At 41.3% G+C, this 20646-nt stretch overlaps 1 protein-coding gene across 3 annotated transcripts in view; it reads right to left on the reverse strand.

Moving 5' to 3' along the window:
* Positions 1-1288: 1288 nt before the first annotated feature.
* PHKA1 (phosphorylase kinase regulatory subunit alpha 1) overlaps positions 1289-20646 on the reverse strand; it is a 104317-nt gene continuing 84959 nt past the window's right edge. The window contains exons 25-33 of one of the 3 annotated variants that reach the window (XM_080910463.1): positions 16798-16899; positions 14824-14939; positions 14517-14555; positions 14359-14397; positions 11530-11580; positions 7913-8083; positions 3608-3661; positions 2915-3115; positions 1289-2345 (exon numbers count right to left, since the gene is read on the reverse strand). In XM_080910463.1, coding sequence (XP_080766589.1) covers positions 2172-2345; positions 2915-3115; positions 3608-3661; positions 7913-8083; positions 11530-11580; positions 14359-14397; positions 14517-14555; positions 14824-14939; positions 16798-16899 — 947 coding nt within the window. In that variant the 3' untranslated portion in view covers positions 1289-2171. The remainder of the gene's footprint in view (positions 2346-2914; positions 3116-3607; positions 3662-7912; positions 8084-11529; positions 11581-14358; positions 14398-14516; positions 14556-14823; positions 14940-16797; positions 16900-20646) is intronic. The other 2 variants (XM_080910461.1, XM_080910462.1) reach the window with 2 other exon arrangements.

The raw sequence follows: 20646 nt of genomic DNA on the forward strand, positions 1-20646 counted from the left end.
TCCTGTGACTGGACACTTACAGGCCATGAAAAGACAAACAGTGTAGAATAGGCTATGTGTTCTCCTCAGAAGTGACCAGAAAGCCATGACTCAGAAAGTTCCTCAGTGTGTTTCCATGGTTTGGGAGAGAGGAGATGCGGCCTAGCAGCCCTGTGCTTCTACCGTGTGTCCGCTAGCACACTGCACTTAGCCAGGGTGCTCAGAAGACTCCCCCTGACTCTGTGACTGTTTTGAATTCACTGCCCATTATACCCATTACTCTTCTGGGAGAAAACACTTAAAATTTCAAGGGGAAGGGGAGTTGAGTAGGTAGAAACAAGGGAAAGTAGGAGAAACTTCTGTTAGGCCAGGCTACCTATTCAGCAAAGCAGAAAGTAAGACAGAAGGCGTATTTCTACTACCCTTCAAGTGTCAGCCTGAGACCGTCCATACCACTCTCTCTCTCACGCACAACATGCTTTCAAATGTTTTTGAGAAATGGTCTCATACTCAGTCTGTCCTGAAATTTGCTGTGTATCCCAGGCTGGCTTTGGATTCATGATCCTCCTGCCTCAGCCTCTCAAGTGCTTGGATTAGCAGGGAGTATGACCAAATTTGGTTTGCAATATTATTTACATTCTTATTCCATCCATCCATGTAGAGACAGACATATCAAAGCATTTACATATTATTTAACCACTTACAAGCACACACAGATATGTATAACAATAGATATTTGGCCAGAGTTATCAAGATTAAAGGATATAAAGTACTAGAATTAAAAGGTAAAAACAAAAGTAAATGAAAGAATTGAAGAATACGTGTGGAGGTAGTTAAGGGTAGCTGGATGTGATTGGTGAGATGGAAAACCAAGGTACTGGAAAGGGGTGTTCAGCAGGGCAGCCACAGACTGGACTGCTGGGTTTCACTCTGCTTACGATCGACCTCAGTTACTCTCTGTGTTGTGTGTGGCTACACAGAGGAAAGGATTTGGTGTCCAAGGCTATCCACAAACGACCTACCTACCTCTGATGGTCTCTTGGCTCCCTTTATGTAAAGTGTGACATATACAACCTCTCTCCTTTCCCTTCCTCTCTGGGATTAGGCTCCTGGCTCCATTTTTTTTTTTCTGGGTTATTCCAAGTGTTAACACAGACATCCTTAAACTTCCATGTGAGCTTACATTTTTTAAACATTTCACTACAGAGTTGGAAGGCAGTACTTCTACAAAACCATTTCACCACACCGAGTGAAGCAACCTTTGAGTGAAGAAGGAAGCCATGATCTGATACTGGCATTTCCTAAGTAAAGGCACTTAGTGTAGACAGTTCCAATTTACAGCAGCATAAAATCCAACTTAACATCTACTTTCTTGAAATGATGGCCCATTCAATACCCACTACCTTAGTCAGAGTTTCTATTCCTGTACAAAGCATCACGACCAAGAAGCAAGTTGGGGAGGAAAGAGTTTATTCAGCTTATACTTCCACATTGCTGTTCATCACCAAAGGAAGTCAGGACATGAACTCAAGCAGGTCAAGAAGCAGGAGCTGATACAGAGACCATGGAGTGATGTCACTTACTGGCTTGCTTCCCCTGGCTTGCTCAGCCTGCTTTCTTATAGAACCCAGGTCTACCAGCCCAGGGATGGCACCACCCACAATGGGCTGGGCCCTCCCCCCTTGATCACTAGTTGAGAAAATGCCTTACAGCTGGATTTCATGGAGGCATTTCCTCAACTGAGGCTCCTTTCTCTGTGATAACTCTAGCTTGTGTCAAGTTGACACAAAACCAGCCGGTACACCACCACTCATATACACACATACAAACCAACAAATAAGAAAACCATCTTACAGGAATAAGTTATTAATACCTTCTCCCCAATAGGAGTTAAGAAACTAATCTGGCAACAGCTCTACAGAATAAAAACACATGCAGACTTTTATGAACCATAAAAGAAGTAGGGGCAGTGATTGCAGGCCCGGTTGAACCTTCACTCTAGAGGCAAGTCTTCAAGTAAGGGTTCCTTTCTTCAAAAGTAGTGATGTTATTAGCAAAGTTGTCTCTTCTTGGGAGGGACGGGGCAGGAAAAGGGCATGGGGGAGTGATCAGGTGTTAAAATGTCAGTTCCATGCACATTCAACCAGGCAGGCTAGATACTGAAGTATTCTAGCAGCCCGAACCCACAGCCATCACTGCATGGCACAGAGGCTGTGTGGCAGAAACTCCTGCACGTAGGTGGCAGCTGCCTTGGAGAGGTAGGTCATGGTGCCAAATCTGCCACTGGGTGCACTGTCATACAGAAGTGTACAGATGCCAGATGCAGGATCCTTTGCCAACATGATATCATCTGCGCCGAGGGTTTTCTAGTTGGTTTAGCAGGGTGGGAGAACACAGCGAACAGGAAAAGTTACTGATCCTACTAAGTCAAACTCTAGTGTACCTCTGAGCTTCCTCCCCATCACCAATTCTTTAGATGTTTAACCAGAAGGGGACATGAAGGGTTATGAAGTATAGATATGAATTTCTATACATAGCACTTGTCACTAGACTCCCTAAATTATTTTAATTACTGCTTAGAATTTTCTATTATAAAGCATTTTGAAAATAAAGTAGCAATTAAAACTTGATTAAATGAGTCACATTTGCTAATAACAGAGAATGTTATTAGCACTTGGAGGTAACCTTAATAAGATTACATTGGACCCCCCCCCCAACCTTAGCCTGTATTCCTTCATAATTTTATTTGGATACCTCTGTCTTCTCTCACAGTAGCCAAGAGAAGGAAACATCTGTTGCATGTTTTTGGTCTTCTGTAGCTAAAGCTGGTCTTAAACTCACTAAACAGCTGAGTCTGGCCTTGGTCTCCCAATCCTCCTGCACCTTAACTCCTAGATGCAATGAGTACAGGTGTAAAGCACATTAGGCAACCTACCTGTTCCTGAAGGAACAAGTCGTTGGCAATATGAACTATTTTTTCTACAGCAATGATGCTCCCAATGCTATGAATTTCAATATCTGCCAACATGGTGAGAACAAGGATGGCTTCAACCAGAAGCTGACGGTACTCTGGCTGAGGTACACGGTTCAAGACAGACTCCACATGGACAGAGAATTTAATCTCGCCTGGGGTCATCTGTGACAGAAAGAAAAATGTCACTCTCTAGGATCCCATCTCCCCGGAACATGAATTCTTTCCTTTGAAAAGCAGTAAAAAGCCCTGTAACTACAATATAGCTTCAGCCCCTTTAATGAAATGGTATAAATTGGTTTAATTAATTGGAAGGCAATCTGGTAATGCACAAGAGTCACAAAGGTGTCAATGTCCTCTAACCTAAAATCTTATTTCTGGGATCTAAGAAAACAATTCAGAGAAGAAAAAGCTCATGCTGGCACAGCAAAGCAGTTGTGAGCCAGCCCTCTAGCACCACATTCTCACTGTCTAGTACTCCATTCCGTCTTCACTTCCTTCATGCATTTCACAGTCAGTTGCTTTGTAAAATGGTAGGTCTGTTACTTTAAAAACGAATTTATATTTAGTTTCGATAATATCAATTCAATAACTGATAACTGAAACATTTCAGATGGCAAGCTTTCTATCATGTAAATAGAAAAGACAGAATTTTACCTCCCTGGTGGTTGAAGAGGGAAGAACAAAACCTTCCACAGAAAGCCCATGACACTGTGAAATAAAAAAAAAAAATGTTATTACCAGAGATGAGCTAACAACTGGCAGGTCAGAAGGGAGAGTCCTCATATTTCTAAGTGTGCTTCAAAGTCTGACAAGATGGCTTGGCAGGTAAAAGGTGCTTGCCAACACCCATGCAATCACAGTAACATGACTTTACTCCCATAATCTCAAGTAAAGGGGGAAATGGAGAACATACTCCACAAAGTTGTTCTCTAACCTCCACATGTATGCTATGGCACGTGCCCCCCACTATCATGTGTATACACACACACACACATACACACAATCTTTCAAGAAATTATATAGACTTAGGCTTCAAAAAATGACTTGTAGTATTCATTACACAATCCATTCCTACTCGTTCTAGTTGAATACCTCATCGTTGGGCACTGCTGATTAAGCTCAAAGTCTACTATTGTTCTCATAGCCTTCTGAGCTTGGCAAAAATGGGGGACACCCTTTACCAGCAGGGCTTCTCCTTCTCTGACCTTACAATGTCTACCCATCACTGCAGCACTGGGATCCTGTGACCCACCCATTCTGGACTTCATTACACCCTTTCCTGCCTGGTGTGTACTGGACACAGTAAAGGAAGATGTGGACTGCAGAACACGGTTCTGTTCCATCCTGCCCCATTGGATACGCAAGAGTACCTGAACACCACAGGGGAAGAAGTGGAATGGCAGATACCACGCCTTATCCTGTTCTATTTTCCCACCACTGTCACACTTTAGATATATTAATTGCTGTTTATTACTTACTGCAAGTAATATAAGTTCCACAAGGACAGAATTGTTGGCTATTTTGTCTTTTGTAATGGGAATAACCAGAAGACAGTCTGGTGCATAGTAGATACTCAATAAATATTATTATCATTGTTATTTTTGAGACATGGTCACATGTAACCTAATCTTATCTCAAATTCACTGTGTGGCTGAGGCTGCTCTTGGACACTGGAAGTTCTGTCTTCATCTCCTCACTGCTTTCAAGTAAAGGTATGGAGCACCATACCTGGATCAACAGACACATGAGTAATTCTCTGCCTTTCTCTAGCAGATCAACTCAACTATTAAAAAGCAGTAGAAATCAATCACTTATTTGAGATTCTATAGAAGCCAAAACACTATATAAAACAACCATATGTGACCAACAGGTTTACTGACTCAGTTGGACAATTACATACAATATCACAGATTTAAGTAATCTATGTACATTCAATTACCAGCTTTGAACCATGTAAAACTTATTGTTAATTTTATGTCTGGATAGGCATGGGTTTAACCTCTTTAAGACACCAAGTCTAGGTTTTTATTTTGCCAAAAATACCCATTCTTCCCTGGTAGACCTAAACAGCCCTTTGTTTTTATTCCTATAGACTTGTGGTTAAACACCCCTTTAAAAACATTTATTTGTGTGTGGTGGTGGTCAGGGCAGTCACAAGTCAACACATGTGCAGAAGTCAGATGGCAACTTGCAGGAGTCAGTTCTTGTTTTCTATCATATGGGTCCGTGGATGGAACTCAGATGGTTAGTCATGGTGGCGAGAATCATTTTACCTGCCCTGTGATTAGGTATCTTTATTACAAATCATTTTGGCCTTGTATAACTGGCTTTGAAAGAAGGTAGCCACAAGATTCAACTCCTCGATGACAAAGAACAAATGCAATTAGGTGAACAGAGCACCTAATACATGTCTATTAAGTTGAATTGTGGTAATCCATGAGTAACTGGAAAGAAAAAACACATATTGGTTTATATCATGTTCTAATAGCTAGCTATAATAAAGCAGACTCCAAGCAATCTATAAAATGAGGGTCCTTAAAGCAGACTCTGAGGAATCAACTTTTGCTATTTCTATTGTGTTCCTGAAAGACCACTGTGCTGACAGGGTCAAAAACCTATGTCAAGATTATGATGCCATTAGTGAAATATTTCCTATGTTCTTCTTAAGGGAAATGAAGCAAAAGCAGCACCCTGGAAACTGTAAATGAGAGAGACCTATGCAATGGAGACAGAGATCGGTTGTTATAGTGCTTGGCTCACTTCCCAGAGCATAACTGGGTGTGGTAGTACACACCTGGAATCTTAGCATCCAGGAGGCAAAGGCAGAAGGATCAGCAAAATCATCCTTGGTTACAGTGAAGCCATCCTGAGATATATGAGAGCTATGTCAGGAGGAAAAAAAAGACTGTATTTGTATAAATGAGACCAGTCACTGACCACAATGGTCTTCCCAGCCCTCTAAAAACTAGCATCACCATAATGGAGTGATATACTCTTTCATATCTTTTGTAAAATAAGCCTTAGAAATAAGAAGAAATATTAATCACACCAAGAGTTTTATCTAGGGCTGGTGTGGTGGTGCATGCTAGCAATCCTAGCACTCCAAGAGTCTGAGGTGGGATGATCCTGAATTGAAGTTGGGGCTTGGCACCATGAAGAGAGACTATGAGAGGTTACTGGTGAAGAAGCCTAGTTGCAGAGGAAGACCCCAGCTTATGGGAGATACCAGTACCTCGGAATGACCACCAAGAACAGCAGTGGCAGTGGAGTGGATCAACCTTAGCTAAAGAGGACAGATCTGGAGAAGTGACACCAGCCCATTGGAGGTGCCCAGAAGATCATGTGTGGATCCCAAACACTTAAACAAGAAGCTATAGCATTGAAGTTACCTTGGATACCTAAAGATGTTCGAGATGCCAGAGCTGTGAGCTATCTGCTGAGGAAAGCTGCTAACGGGATGAAATCAGTCCAGGAGAAAAAAGTTTGTTGCAGTCAACAAAAATGAAAAGGAATTGGAGGTTTGAAGACTGCTTTAACAATAGATATGTAGATGCAGAGTTTGGAGTTTGCCCAACTGGTTTCCTGTCTTGATTTGGGAACCAAGTTAAGTGATTGGATGGATTTCAGAAGAGACTTTGGACCTTTAACATTGTTGAGACTGCTATAGATTATGTAGACTTTGGAAATTGGACTAAACGTATTTTTTTATTATGCTATGTTTAGGTATAGCTCACATAGACTAATATGTTTGAACAAGCCTGTTGGGACCAGGGAGTGGAGTGTGATGGTTTCCATATGCTCCGCCCAGGGAACAAGGAGGTGTGGCCTATAAAACCCTCATCCTAGATGCCTGGAAGCCAGTATTCTTCTAGCAGCCTTCAGATAAAGATGTACAACTCTCAGCTCAGCCTATACCGCACCTACCTGGATGTTGTCATATTCCTGCCTTGATGATACTGGACTGAATCTCTAAACCTGTAAGCCAGCCCCAATTAAATGTTGTCATTAGACATATAAGAGTTACTTAAGTCGGGGTGGAGAGATGACTCAGCAGTTAGGAGCACTGACTGCTCTTCCAGAGGTCCTGAGTTCAAATCCCAGCAACCACATGGTGACTCACAACCATCTGTCATAAGATCTGATGTCCTCTTCTGGTGTGTCTGAAGACAGCCACAGTATACTTATATATAATAAAATAAATCTTAAAAAATTTAAAAAGATTTATTTAAAAAAAGTTACCTAAGTCATTGTGTCTGTTCACAGCAGTAAAACCCTAATTAAGACCATACCCACATGATGGCTCACAACTAAGTGCCTGTAAAACAAATTTCAGGAGATATGATGCCATTCTCTGACTTCTACTGGAACTTAATGAACAAATGTATACTCTGGCATACATGTATATCAAATAAATACACTCCCACCAAAAAAAACCCACAAAAATAAAAATAACCAAACCATTATCACCAACAAGAGTATCATTTCAGCTTTCCATTTGTTCAGTGGTATTCATCTAAGAAAGATAAGTAAGAGCCCCTGTGCAAACGCCCCACATATCTGTTATACTGTAGTTACATATAAATACGAATAGCTCTGAGCTACAAATAACATTTCCACTCTAATATTACTAATATTAGTGTTATTATAATATTAGAAAGTGAGCTACTTATCAGCCCATTACTGACTGGCAACAAATGTGTTACAATATCCTACAATGTTCAACTATAGCCCAAAGCAGAGAGGTTATGATTTTTAAAGTCTTATTTAGAAACAATACATTGTAACAATAAGGAAAATAGACTTATTGTCACACTAAATCAATTGCTTTGTGTTTTTGTCTATACTTTATCTAAGCATTTCATCTCTATATAATTACAATCATGTTATAATTATGTCGCATTAGCTAGACAGACTCAGAATTTAAGAGGGAAGTAAAGAATGACACTGTGTTATACTCACTTTCTGCAAAATTTTCCATACTTTTTGATAAAATCCAATTGGTACTCTGTTTAGTGCTCCATCTAGTCTTCTCCTGCGTTGCCATTGGCCTTGACGACTATCTTTAGATGTCTGTTCATCACACACCATAGGAAAGGATCCACTACTTGCAGCAATACAGGCTGCAGGAGACTTGGGAGAAGAACAAATGTAAATCAAAAGTGATCTCTTATCCTGTGATCAAATATCAAAACACTGTTATATGTTAATTTCAAAACCTAAAAATTGTAAACAATTTTTAACACAGCAAACTGTAAATACTCTATAGAAGGAGAAAGCTCACACTAAATGAAAGACCCAGTGTAATGACATGACAATAAAGCTGGTCAACCTCTGCACAGCTTCAGTATTTTAACTCTGTATTGTCACTGATGTGCCAGGGTGGGGGGAAAGCCAAGGGGAACCTCCACTCTCTCAGAGAAGGGAAGGGAGGTTGGGGGAGGTACTGTGGAAGGGGGAACCAGGAGGGGAATAGTGATCAGGATGTAAAAATAAATAAGTAAATTAATGAAAAATAAATTATTTCTTTTTTGAGATTACAGTATAATTACCTCATTTCCCCCTTTCCTCTTTCCAAACCCTCCCATATATCCTTCCTTGCTCTTTTTCAAACTCCTGGCCTCTTTTCCATTAATTGTCATATACATATACAGAAGAACAACCTGCTCAGTCTGTACAATGATACTTGTACAAATGTTTTCAAGGCTGACCATCTGGTACTGGGTAACTAACTGATGTGTTGTTCCCTTGGCAAATAATTATATAAAGCACTCAGTTGATTTAGAATAACAACCATAAAAATACCAACAACATAGGGCATTCCAAACTGCCTGTTTAACTTCTAGCTGCTCTCTGACTTTTAACACAAGCCTCTGTATGTTACTTTTCTGTTGCTGAGATAAAACACCATGACTACACCAACTTCTAAAAGAAACCATTTAATTGGGCTTATAAATATGCTCAGGTCTGTCATTAATGATAGATCAGGATACACATATTTTTAAAAGATGAGATCTGTTTAAATAGTAGAAGCCAACACTCTAAAAACAAAACAAGGAAAACTATTAATTCCCATTTAAAACAGTATTGAAAAAAGTAGGTCCAGGCTTGGTGCTGCACATCTTTAGTCACAGTGCTTGGGAGGCAGAGACAGGTGGATCTCTGGGAGTTTGAGGCCAACCTGGTCTACATAGTGACTTTCAGGATAGGCAGAGCTACATAGAGAGACCATGTCTTTTTTTTTTTTTAAGAAACAAAAAGCCAAACTGTATGAATAAATATAACAAAGGCATAAAACATGTCTGAGGATTGTAAAATATACTGAAATAAACTACTTAAACAAATGGAAGGATACCCATGGATCAGAAGACATTAGTAAGATGGTAATTTTGAGCTACAGATTGAACACAGTCCCAGTTGAATTCTTGAGAGAAATTAACAAGTTGATGTGAATGTTTAAGGGACCTATGTTGCTATCTAATACGATCTTTTAAAAGGAAGAAAAAGGTATGAAGCCTTACATAGTTGGATTTCATAATGCACTGTGGAAAACTAGAGTAATTACAACTTTGCCATCTATGCCATACCAGCATAGGATGGACCTGTGCAGATCAATAGCACAGAGTTCAGAAATAAACCACATTTTGTTTACTCTTCAGTAACAGCTCTAAGAGAATTAAACGGGAGAAAAGACAGTCTTTTGAACAAATGGTACTGAATAACTGGATGTCAGAGAGAATAAAGAAGTCCCCTACTTAACACAATGCACAAAAGTGTGAGTCCCAATGGATTGTTTGCAAAAAGAAAGAAAACAAAAAGACAAAGGGCCCCAAACCAAATAAAAAACACAAAAGGGAAATCAAAATAAACAAGCAAAAGATTAATAAGGTCAAAAAAAAAAAACCCAAAATAAAAAAGCCCATACCCAAACTAAAGACATCCCCTCCCCCAGTTAAACAAACAAACAAAAATCCTCCCAAAAACCCCATGGAGTTGATTTTGTGTTGGCATGGGGCCTGCCCTAGAGAGTGGTTAAAAATAAGAGTCAGCACAGCAGACCAGACCAGAAGACTAGAGTGCTGGCTTTGAAAAGTCATTCTTATAGGCTTTGCACTTAATCTGGAATCTGGAAATGTAGGCGTTGGGATGGACATCACCACTCTCCAAACTAATTACTATTCCTAAATTGCTTGTATCAACACTGCAGTTTATTTAAAACACCTGCTTTCCTTCTTGGAGTCGAGAGTTTGGGGATAGGCCAGATAGAGGCTGTCTGCATGACTAGCCCCCAAAGACCCTGGGTCCTGTGCTGGGTCTTAGCTGTTTTGGTTAGCAGCACCTCACCTGCTGTAACAACTCATTGGTTACAGCAATTTGACTGCATCCTGTCCATGGCTCTGCTGGGGGACTACTCTAGAATCTTGTGTGTTTTTCTATGGGTTTCACTCAGTACACCCCCTTTTATTGATGATTTTGTTGGTCAGCCTTTTGCTGTATGACTATATGATTAATCCTTTGACTCCTACTAAATTGCTGAAGTTGTGGATAGTTTTGGGGAGTTCCCTTCCCGATATCATGATAGACTCAAATGTAAAAGCTAAAACTATTTTAATAAAGTCCTTAGAAGAAAAAATAGCATTACATTTTTGTAGTGTTGGTTTAGCTAAAGCCTTCCCAGATACGAAGAATAAGAAAAAATAGAAAAACTGACCTCTGGTAAAATGGGAGAATTTTGTTCTTCAAAGAACAACAGTAAGAATGAAAAGTAAATCCACATAAAGAAGAAATATATGCAAGTCATGTATTCTACAAGGATGTTGTATTTAGAATATATAAAGAATCTTTGTAACCCTCAAATATAAAACACACACAATTAATGGGGAATAAATGGGGAAGAGTCAGGGAACTGCAAATTAAAGCTACTTTGAAATTGCAACACACCAGCTAATTGGCTGAATCCATGTAAATGTAAGTGTGGGTATAGGTCATAAAACTCTAAAAGAGACCATGAGATGAAAGGGGGTGTTGAGAAAGGAGAGGAAAGGAGAAAACATAAGACATGAAAGTGGAAAAGAGACTTTGGGAGACAAAAGGGTACAAAGGGGAGAGGGAGATGAGCAAGGGAATGAAGAGAACAAGGAATCAAAGCAGAGGAGGATGTTTGAAAATGTCACAATGACATTTTCATAACAATAAAACATAAATAAAATAAAACATAACAATCTTTGTATGTTAATTAAAATAATAGGCAGATGATCCAATTTAAACATTTCTCCAAACATAAGCAAATGGCCACATCAATATTATGTTAGTTCTGGATCAATTTATTTATTTAGGTTTGTAGCTTTATTTTATGTATATGGATGGGTACCACAGGAGTACCTGGCAGCTACAGCTGGTTGTGAGCGTGGGTGCTGGGAAGGGATGCACAAGTAACGAGTGCTCTTAACCACTGAGCCATCTATCTAGTCCCCAATTTGGTTTTTTAAAAAAATATGGTCAAATACTATGTTATGATCCACATAACAGTATATCAAAGCACTTGTGAATGAAACATGAAATAACATAAAATGAGTTACCAGAAAGGACGGTGACATCAAATCTATACCTGAAGGATGACCACCACTAGTCTATAAAAGAAATTGAGAAAATAAAATTTTTAAAGAGGTGAGATAAGGCAACCATTATTTGTGTTTTAAAAATTCTATTGGTAGTATTATACTACAGAGTATTTAAGTAATCAGCCAGCGTGTTGTCATTAAAAACCGGTGAAATAAGTTTACTCTAAAGGGTAAAGTATATTAAAAACTACCTTGAAATATCTTTGCCTAGAAATTAGACTACTGGCAAATGGCAGAGAACAATGCAAAATACCAGACAGGCATGTAAGAATGGAAAGCAATGTTATAAAACAAAGAAGTAATGACAATGTAGTCTCCCTATCCTCTAAATTATTGTCCTAACCATTTGTGCTCCTCTGAAGACCTATAGGTACTGAATATGTGGAGAAAAACCTCGAGTAGCTGGAAAGGTCAATTTTAATCTAGCTGGCAACAAAGACTTCAAGTTCCAATGATATAAAAAATTGTAGGTAATACCGGATATGCATGAAAAACTATAATGTAAGCTGGGTGTGATGGTACACATATTTAATCCCAGCAGTCTACAGGCAGAGGCGGGCAGGTTTCTTCGGCCTTAAGGCCTGCCTGAGCTACACATGGAGTTCCAGAATGGCCAGGATACATAGAGAGGCCTTGTTGCAATAAAACAAAACAAACCCCAAAACTATAATGAACTTAGCCTGTCACCCTCAACTAAACAAGGATTGCTAACCAATCACCCCAATGAACAATTATTTAGCACAGAAGTTGTCCTTTCCACTTCCAAATAGGAAAGTGTTCTGATAAAAACATTACCTGTCAAGATCTATATCATGTAGCCTTTTTCTTTTAAAATACATTTGGTATTTTATTTTATTTGTATTCTTTGTGTATGGGTGTGTTTTGCCTACATGTATATCTGTGGTCTACATGTGTAAAGTGTCCATGGAGGCCAGAAAAGGGTGCCAGGTTCCCTGGGTCTGGAGTAACAGATGCTGTGAGCCATCATAAGGGTGATGTAAATCAAACCCAGGTTTTCTGGATGATCAGCCAGTGCCCTTAACCACTGAACCATCTCTCCAGCACCATCTTCTTATTCCAGTCTTTCCCTTGTGTAATATATAAACACCAAAGGATATTTAAGGAAGGTACTTAAATTTCCTTCGAAATTAGGCTTCAAGCACCGACTTACCCTTTAAAGAAACAAAATCTTCATTTTGCCTCTTCTCTCCATGATGCTTTAATGCCTTAAGCGATTATAATCCTACTTTGAAAATGGGGGGGCAGGCCTTTCTTATGTAGTGCTATTAGTAACTATGCAAATGATCTCTACAAGTATAGTCTTTAGGTCATAGACCCTAGGTGAGCGCGTACTACTATCTTCTAAATGGAATTAGCACACACTAGTAGCACTAAGTGAACTCAATGGGTTTGATGAAATGGGTCCATGAAGTTGTGTGAGGAAAGTGGGAGGGAGTATGGAGGAGGCGGGGAGGGGAGTGATAGAGATTAGATTTCATTGGTATATTACACACATGTGTGGATTTCTCAAACAATAAAAAGAATGCACTACTAGTAGGGGTGACATTAGCACCTTCTCAGTGCAGAGATCCTAAAATCAAATGGTTTCCCAGCATTTTAAAAGATACTAAACATTTCATTGTATAAAGCAACAAGCCATTCAATGTTGGCTGCAGTGAAAGGAGCTAATATATTGTTTAGCAACTGTGATTCCTAGTCTTCTTTATATACACAGTAGCACTCATGCACCTCTCTCGGAGCAACGATAAAGTCTAATTTTGGAAAAAAATCTAACAAAACATTATTGTCTTTTATTTCTATGGTGCTTGTGCATGTTAAAATCCCTCAATTTTTTTCAAAGATTTATTTATTTAATGTATATAAGTACACTGTCGCTGTCTTCAGACACACCAGAAGAGGGCATCAGATCCCATTACAGATGGTTTGTGGGGGTGTGTGGTTTGTGGTTGCTGGGAATTGAACTCAGGACGTCTGGAATAGCAGTCAGTGCTCTTCTTAACTGCTCCAGTGACCTCCCCACAAGATTTAAAAATCAAATCTTCGCCTAATCTGCTATTCTCTTATACCTATTCTTTTTATTTTAAAAATTTTGAAGGACGAATATAATTTGAAATTTTATATGTATGCATTTTTTTGCCTGCATGCATGTATGTATGTATACCATGTGTGTAGCATCTGATCCCCTGGAACAAGTTAAGGACACTTGTGAACTGTCAGGTATGTGTTGAGAACTAAACCTGGTCCTCCATAACTACTAAGACATCTCTCTGGTCTCCATGGTTGTTTGTTTGTTGTTGTTTTTTTAGATTTATTTGTTTTTATTGTATGTGTGTGAGTATTTAGTCTGCATGTATATCTGTGTACCATGTGCATGGAGGCCAGAAGAGAACATCAAGTCTCATGGAACTGAGTCAGACAGCTGTGAGCCACCATGTGGGTGCTGGGAAACAAAACCAGGTGCTCTTCATTGCTGAGCCATCTCTCCAGCTAGCTGTTCCTAAAAGCAGTAAGCCTGTCTACTTTATAAAGAAAACCCATTATAAATTGCACATTAGTTGTAATAAGGAAACTCAAGACTTCAGTTTCTTGCTACCTGTTGCCAGATCCTTTCCTCCTAAAATTAAGTAATTTGATCAACAAAAGGGAACACGTCTACAAAGAGTTGCTATGAGGGAGATTCCACAGTGTGGCATTCCTATGGACAGCTCGTGAGCTAAAGCATGCTATGGCTAGTTAAAGTCTATTAAAAAGTCTTCCTTGTCTCACCTGACTCTCTGTTGAGACGGACAGCCTATGAAAGTCCACCTGAAAAACAAATGGTTCCAGTTACACTCGGGACAGGAAACTAAGTAAACGAGCACAACAATGTCTGCTTCTAAAAGGGACAGGAAAGCCAGTTTACGGTAAAAGATATCTCGGGTCACCTGACTCTCGGTTGAGACAGACAGCCTACGAAAGTCCACCTGAAAAATAAATGGTTCCAGTTACACTCGGGACAGGAAACTAAGTAAACGAGCACAACAATGTCTCATTCAAAATGATGTTTTGGTTTTAATTTTGGACAGTGTGTCCAGTGTTCTTGACCGGCTTCCATCTTGCTTTGTAGCTGAGGATGGCCTTGACCTCTTGATCCTCTAACTTCTATCCCGTGTGTAAGTTTACATGCATCATGTCCACCTAAGAATGCTATTAATTATGACCACCACAGTAACTTTTCAGGTTATGTATTACCTGCTTTATCTCACTTTTTAACTGCATGATTCCAGTTCGTTCTGTTTTTGTTGCTCCAACAGCACCAATCTCATGGATGGAAATGGCAGGACTCACATTTGAATCAGTGGGACGAACTGTTTAGAGTAAGGTATCAAAAAATAATCTGTCTCATTTTCTGTACCATTTATAAGAAGACTTAAATGTGCACTCTTCTTTTGTTTATAACTTAATTTTTTAAAAAGCAACTACTATAACCTTGCTGTTTTAAGTGTGGTTCTCTGACCAGCAGTATCAGGACTACAGAAGGCACTGACAGCAGAATCTCATGTCACCTGTCAGGCTAATTCAGAACCTGTATTTTAGAAATACCTCAAGATGATGCTGGTGGTGGCAGTGCTGGTGGTGATGGTGGTGGTGGTGATGGTGGTGGTGATAATGATGATGGTGTTTTTTGAGATAGGGTTTCACTGTGTAGCTCTGGCTGACCTGAAACTAACTCTCCCTCTGTAGACCAGGCTGGCCTCAAATGCAGAGATCTGCCTGTTTCTGTCTCCTGAGTGCTGGAATTAAAGGCGTGTACCATCACGACCTGGCTATTTTTATTATTTTTATTTGTGTGTTTTGTCTATGTATGTGCATATATGTGCCATGTGTGCAAAGGAGGGAGCTGAATTCTACTGGAAAAATGCCTGTAATCTCAGTGATATATAAAATTAACACCTGTTAATTAAAATGTAAAAGTGCACAGGAAGATTGACTGTGACAGACTCTAGAGGTGTAATTTAAGGCTGAAAGGACATAGTACATATGTTGCAACTACCAACATACACAAACACACCCTTAACATTATCACATCTACCGAATTACTGCCAATTTCAATACTATAAAGATTCAGACTGTGGGTTTTTAGTTGTCCCCCTAACTTAGGAAAATGAAAGGTAATTTACTACATAGTTAAAAAGGAAACATAAGGGCCAGCATAGATAGACCAGTAGGTATAAGCACTTGCTACCAAATCTGATGACCTTTCCTGAGACACATGTACAGGAAGGAGAGAACCAACTCCCGCAAGTTGCTCTGGCTTCCACACACGAGTTACATATATATGTTTCCAAACCTTTTTTAAAAAGTGGTGTGTTTGTGGGGTGGGGGGGGGGGACAGAGAAACAGAGGGAGATAGGAAGAGTGTACTCGTGAGCAAACATGTCTGCCATGGTATACATGTGGGGGTGAGAGAACAGCTTGAGTGTATGTCCTTAACTTCTACTTTGTTTGAGACAGGGTCTCTCTAGCACAATGGCATATATGTACTAGCTAACTGGCCTACAAGCTTCCTGAGATTCTCATCTCTGACTCCCAGTTCCACATAAGAATGTGTTGACTAGTTATTTGTTTTGTTTTTGTTGTTGTTTGTCAATTTTACACAAACTAGAGTCATGTGAGAAGAGGAGACCTCAACTGAGACAATGACTCCAACAGAGTAGCCTGTAGGCTAGTCTGTCAGGGCATTTTGTGGCTAATTATTGATGTGGGAAGGCCCAGTCAGTTTGAGCCTCAGTTCGTGGCCTGCTTGAGTTCCTGCATTAGCTTCCCTCAGTGATGGACAGTGAACAGGACTTGTAAGCCAAATAAATACATTTTGTCCCAAGTTGCTTTTGATCATGGTGTTTATCACAGCAATAAAGGCAAACTAGAACATGGAGTGAGATGGAGTTACAAACATAAGTTACTGAGCCCAGCATTTATGTGGGTACTATAGATCCTAACTCAGCTTAAATATGGGCAGCAAACACTTAAATCACTGAGCCATCTTCTAGATCAAAACCTTTTGTTAAAATTGAATTTTTCTTTTAGTTTTCAAGTCTTGTTTCAAAGATAACTTTGCTTTTAAATGTTTTATTTATTGGAGTTGTTTATTTGGGGGCTAAACATTTCACAACTGAGGGCTAAAATTTAATTCCCTGAAGTATAAGTTCAGTGCTTGGGTCTTACCGCTTCGTTCCACTCCAAACTCTTTGCCACTGAGAATGTGATGCAGGAGATTCTTCATAGCTGAAGGACTGAGATTCATCAGGCCCTCTGTGGCTTCTTCAGCTAATGAACAGAAATGCAGGCAGAAGGAATTCTAATTTGCTCTACATCCTCATTTTCCATTTTCTTCTTGAAACAAGCTCTCACTACATAGTCTAGGCTAGCTTTAAACTCATCATCCTCCTGCCTCGACCTGTTAAGTGACAGAATTGCAGGAACATGGTGACCACACTTGGTCTGCTCATGTCAATGTGCCCCCCTCCTTTCCTCTAAGATTGAGGTTAGACCCTCTATTTCCTTTCAACAGATTTCTAAGTCACTTTAGAAGATGTAAGTTACAGAACAAATTTCTAACACCATATAATTGGCTATTCACTCAACACTAGGTTTTTAACTATTTAAGCACTGACTACCTAGATTGTATATTAGCTGGCCCACTAGTTTCTTTTACATTCTATTTCAAAAATGTTGGGTAACTCCCTATAGTCTTTATTTGAAGGTGGAAAGAAATAAGGATAACAAGAGAAGTAGAAGGCATTCAGAGAGCAACAGTGAATGAACACAGTCACAGTTAAACTCAAAAGCTCTCAGTGTATATGGTTAAAAGTGAACAGAGGTGAGTCTGTGAATTTATTAAGAATACTGAGCTCTTGTCCTCTCTTGCCCTGTGCTCTTGCAGCCTTGTTCTCCCACTCCTACACCTCCTCTTCCTTTCCCTTCCCCCCCTGTCCCACGTGCTCATGGCCGGCCTCTACTCCTCTACTTCTCTCTCTCTCTGCCTCTACCACCCTCTTAACTCTCCCATGACCTGAATAAACTCTATTCCATACTATACTATTGTGTGGCTGGTCCCTCAGGGAAGGGATTCCCAACATGGACCCCCCAGAGGCATCTCCCTTGGCCCTCAGGCCTCGGCCGCACCCTCCCCACATCGGTCAGAGTAAGCATCCAAGAGGTCCCAGGGAAGTGTTCCTGAACTACCTGTGGGGACATATGCTTTTACTGACCCTCATTCTAGGACTTTTTCCCTTGGGACCCCCCCCCCCTCTTTTTACTAGACCCAGGCTGGGCCTGGATCTCATTCTGGAGCACCGCCTCCGAGGAGCACTGCCTCTGCTTTAACCCCATTGCCGACTCTCACCCATGGGCAGCCTCCATGGAGCACAGCCTCCGAGTTTTGCACCCCTGTGGCAGCTATACCTACCCTCACCCATGGGATTGTTTTTGCCGCCTTTGTTCCTATTTCCTGGGATGCTTTAGCTTAATTTACAGTGATCAGAAACCAATAAACTGCACTCCCTTCCTAGCTATCTGTTCTGTGTGAAGGTCTGGCCCTGCTTGATACTGTTTGCTAGACCTAGCTGTTCCCATCCCACTGTGCTTTCTCCATCCTGGTCTCTGTCCCAGACTCTTTCTGTCCGCTGGGACCCAGTGGGCAGGCATCTGGTCCTGCGGAAGTTTCAGCCTTGGTTGCTTGGGCCTGCGGCAGAAATCCAGAGCTAGTAGAGCCTTCCAGTAGGTGGGCTTCCTGAAAGGAGCAGCAGCCAGAGACACCGCTCCTGCAGGAGCTTCAGAGCAGGCTGATGTGCTGTGGGCCTAGTGCCCCAGGCTCCGGCCGCTCCCTAGGGGCAGCGAGCAAAAGGGTGGCGATTGGGTTTCTGCAGGGACCCTGGCCCTGCTGGCAGTCCCTAGGGAAACCGTGAAAGCAGGCCTCCTAGTAAGCAGCCGCCTGCCTAGCAGATCACACACGTGGTCCCCTGCCCTGGCAGCAGCACAGGTACTCCCCCGCCCACCGAGGGGCGGGGTGGTGCGCCCCCTGGCTTGAACTGCGAGCCTCGCCCTGCTGCCGCAGTACCAAACCCTCTCCCTGTATGTGAGTGCCTCCAGTGCCCCAACTGCACTTTCTCACCTGTGTGCAATAGTGCCTGTCTCGTGCATGTTTTGTTTCCCTTTATTACTTTCAATCTCATTCTGCCTGCTAGATTAAAGTTTTATTTAGGGGCTGGAGAGATGGCTTGGTGGTTAAGAGCACTGACTGCTCTTCCAGAGGTCCTGAGTTCAATTCCCAGCAACCACATGGTGGCTCACAGCCATCTGTAATGGAATCTGATGCCCTCTTCTGGAGTGTCTGATGACAGCTACAGTGTACTCACATGCATTAAATGAATAAATCTTTTTAAAAAAAGTTTTATTTATTCTAAGCCAGATTTCTGACTGCATTGACAGCTAAGGTAACTGCAGTTTAACAACTAAAAAAAAAAACAGATTTCTATTTTTTAACAAGTAGCTCAGATATATATGGTTACTTTCTTACGTAAGCTCTGGTTCCATTAATGCTTCATGTTTCCTCTTGCTAAAACTTCCTTTTCCACTGCATGTAATTCTTGCTCCTTCTGCTCCATAAAGGCTCATCTTAAAAATGTTTATGTTGTTAACTCATTTGTTATTTCTTATAAACTTAAAAGCTATAGGAAACCCAATCAGATCTACCTCCAATAGACCAAATAAGACTCCACCCAGATAAGTACATCTGCCTAAAGCTCACTACCTATTCTAAAAGGTGGGAGTCCTCTAGATTTCAAATGTGGGTTTCAAATGTACATCTAAAATTTTTCTTTCTTCACTGAGATAGTTAAGCCAAACCCACACAGGGACCTAGATTTTCTCGTGACCAGTCCTTGCCGGCCACCACGGCCCACCCCATCGGGCTCGGCATAGCGGCAGCTACATGGCTGGTGCTGCTGTTGCCTATTCCTCTTAACCGATGCCACTGCCTCGAGTTCCCTTACTGTCTCTCGTTCCGCTCACTGCTGCAGTGACCATCTCCCGCTGCCGCTGCTGCTACCGCTGCCGCCGCCATGTGCCACAGCTGCCTCCCCGTCTGCCGCGCCATGGCTGATCTGCCAACAGCTGCCCGACTCACAGACTTCTAGCACGTGAGTTGTTGCCATTACTGCAGCTCTAGACTTGCTGGCCACTGCTCCACCATGTGTGCCAATAGCTCTCGCCACGTGGGCTGCTGAGATAGATCAGCCACACACCACACGGTTTCACTTTTCCTGATACCAGATCGTGGCTAAGATTCCCGCACAAACATCAGCAAATTGGTAGAGATTGTCATTCCAGTCGGCAGAGAGAATCCCCGATTTCCCAAAAAAGGCCTGGCCAGCCTTTGCGGGCAAAGAGGGTTACTTCTCTATAGCCACAGTTTTGAGACAGACATTGACCATTGAGAAGGTCGCGCCGGGAGTGCCCTTCACTTTATCCCTTCCCCCAGGGCTCTAGCAGCCTGTTCACTCAGCGGAAGACCAGGCCTGGCGAGGGCACTCTCTGCCAGATCCTGGATCTGGCGAAGCCACCAGGAGTCCGAGTGACGACTCGCGACCCCTGCGCATAGGTGAAACTTACTTTCCTACCGAGTTTCATCCACTGGGACGCTGGATTGGATGGCTCCGTAGCCCCCTCCCTGTACCTTCCCAAAGGGCAACTCAATGTCTCAAAACAGGTCACCAGGCTCCCCACTGGGATGTTTCTTGGAAAATTCCAAATCTCTAACACTGACACCTCAGCTAAAGACATCTAAATTGATACACCTCTACAACAATGTTTGGACTCAGTATCCACTAGATAATGACTCAAAATGACACCCTAGACTCATTAATTTTATGAGACCTTCACTCATACTGCCAAAGATCTGGTAAATGGAAAGAGGTTCCCTGTGTACAGGCATTTGTCTATCTCCGCTCTAATCCTTCTCTGTGTTCTTGTAACTCCACCCACCTCCTTTTAGCAATGGGGCAATAAGGCAGA

The sequence above is a fragment of the Micromys minutus genome, assembly GCF_963924665.1.
Source record: "Micromys minutus genome assembly, chromosome: X".
NCBI classification, from domain to species: domain Eukaryota; kingdom Metazoa; phylum Chordata; class Mammalia; order Rodentia; family Muridae; genus Micromys; species Micromys minutus.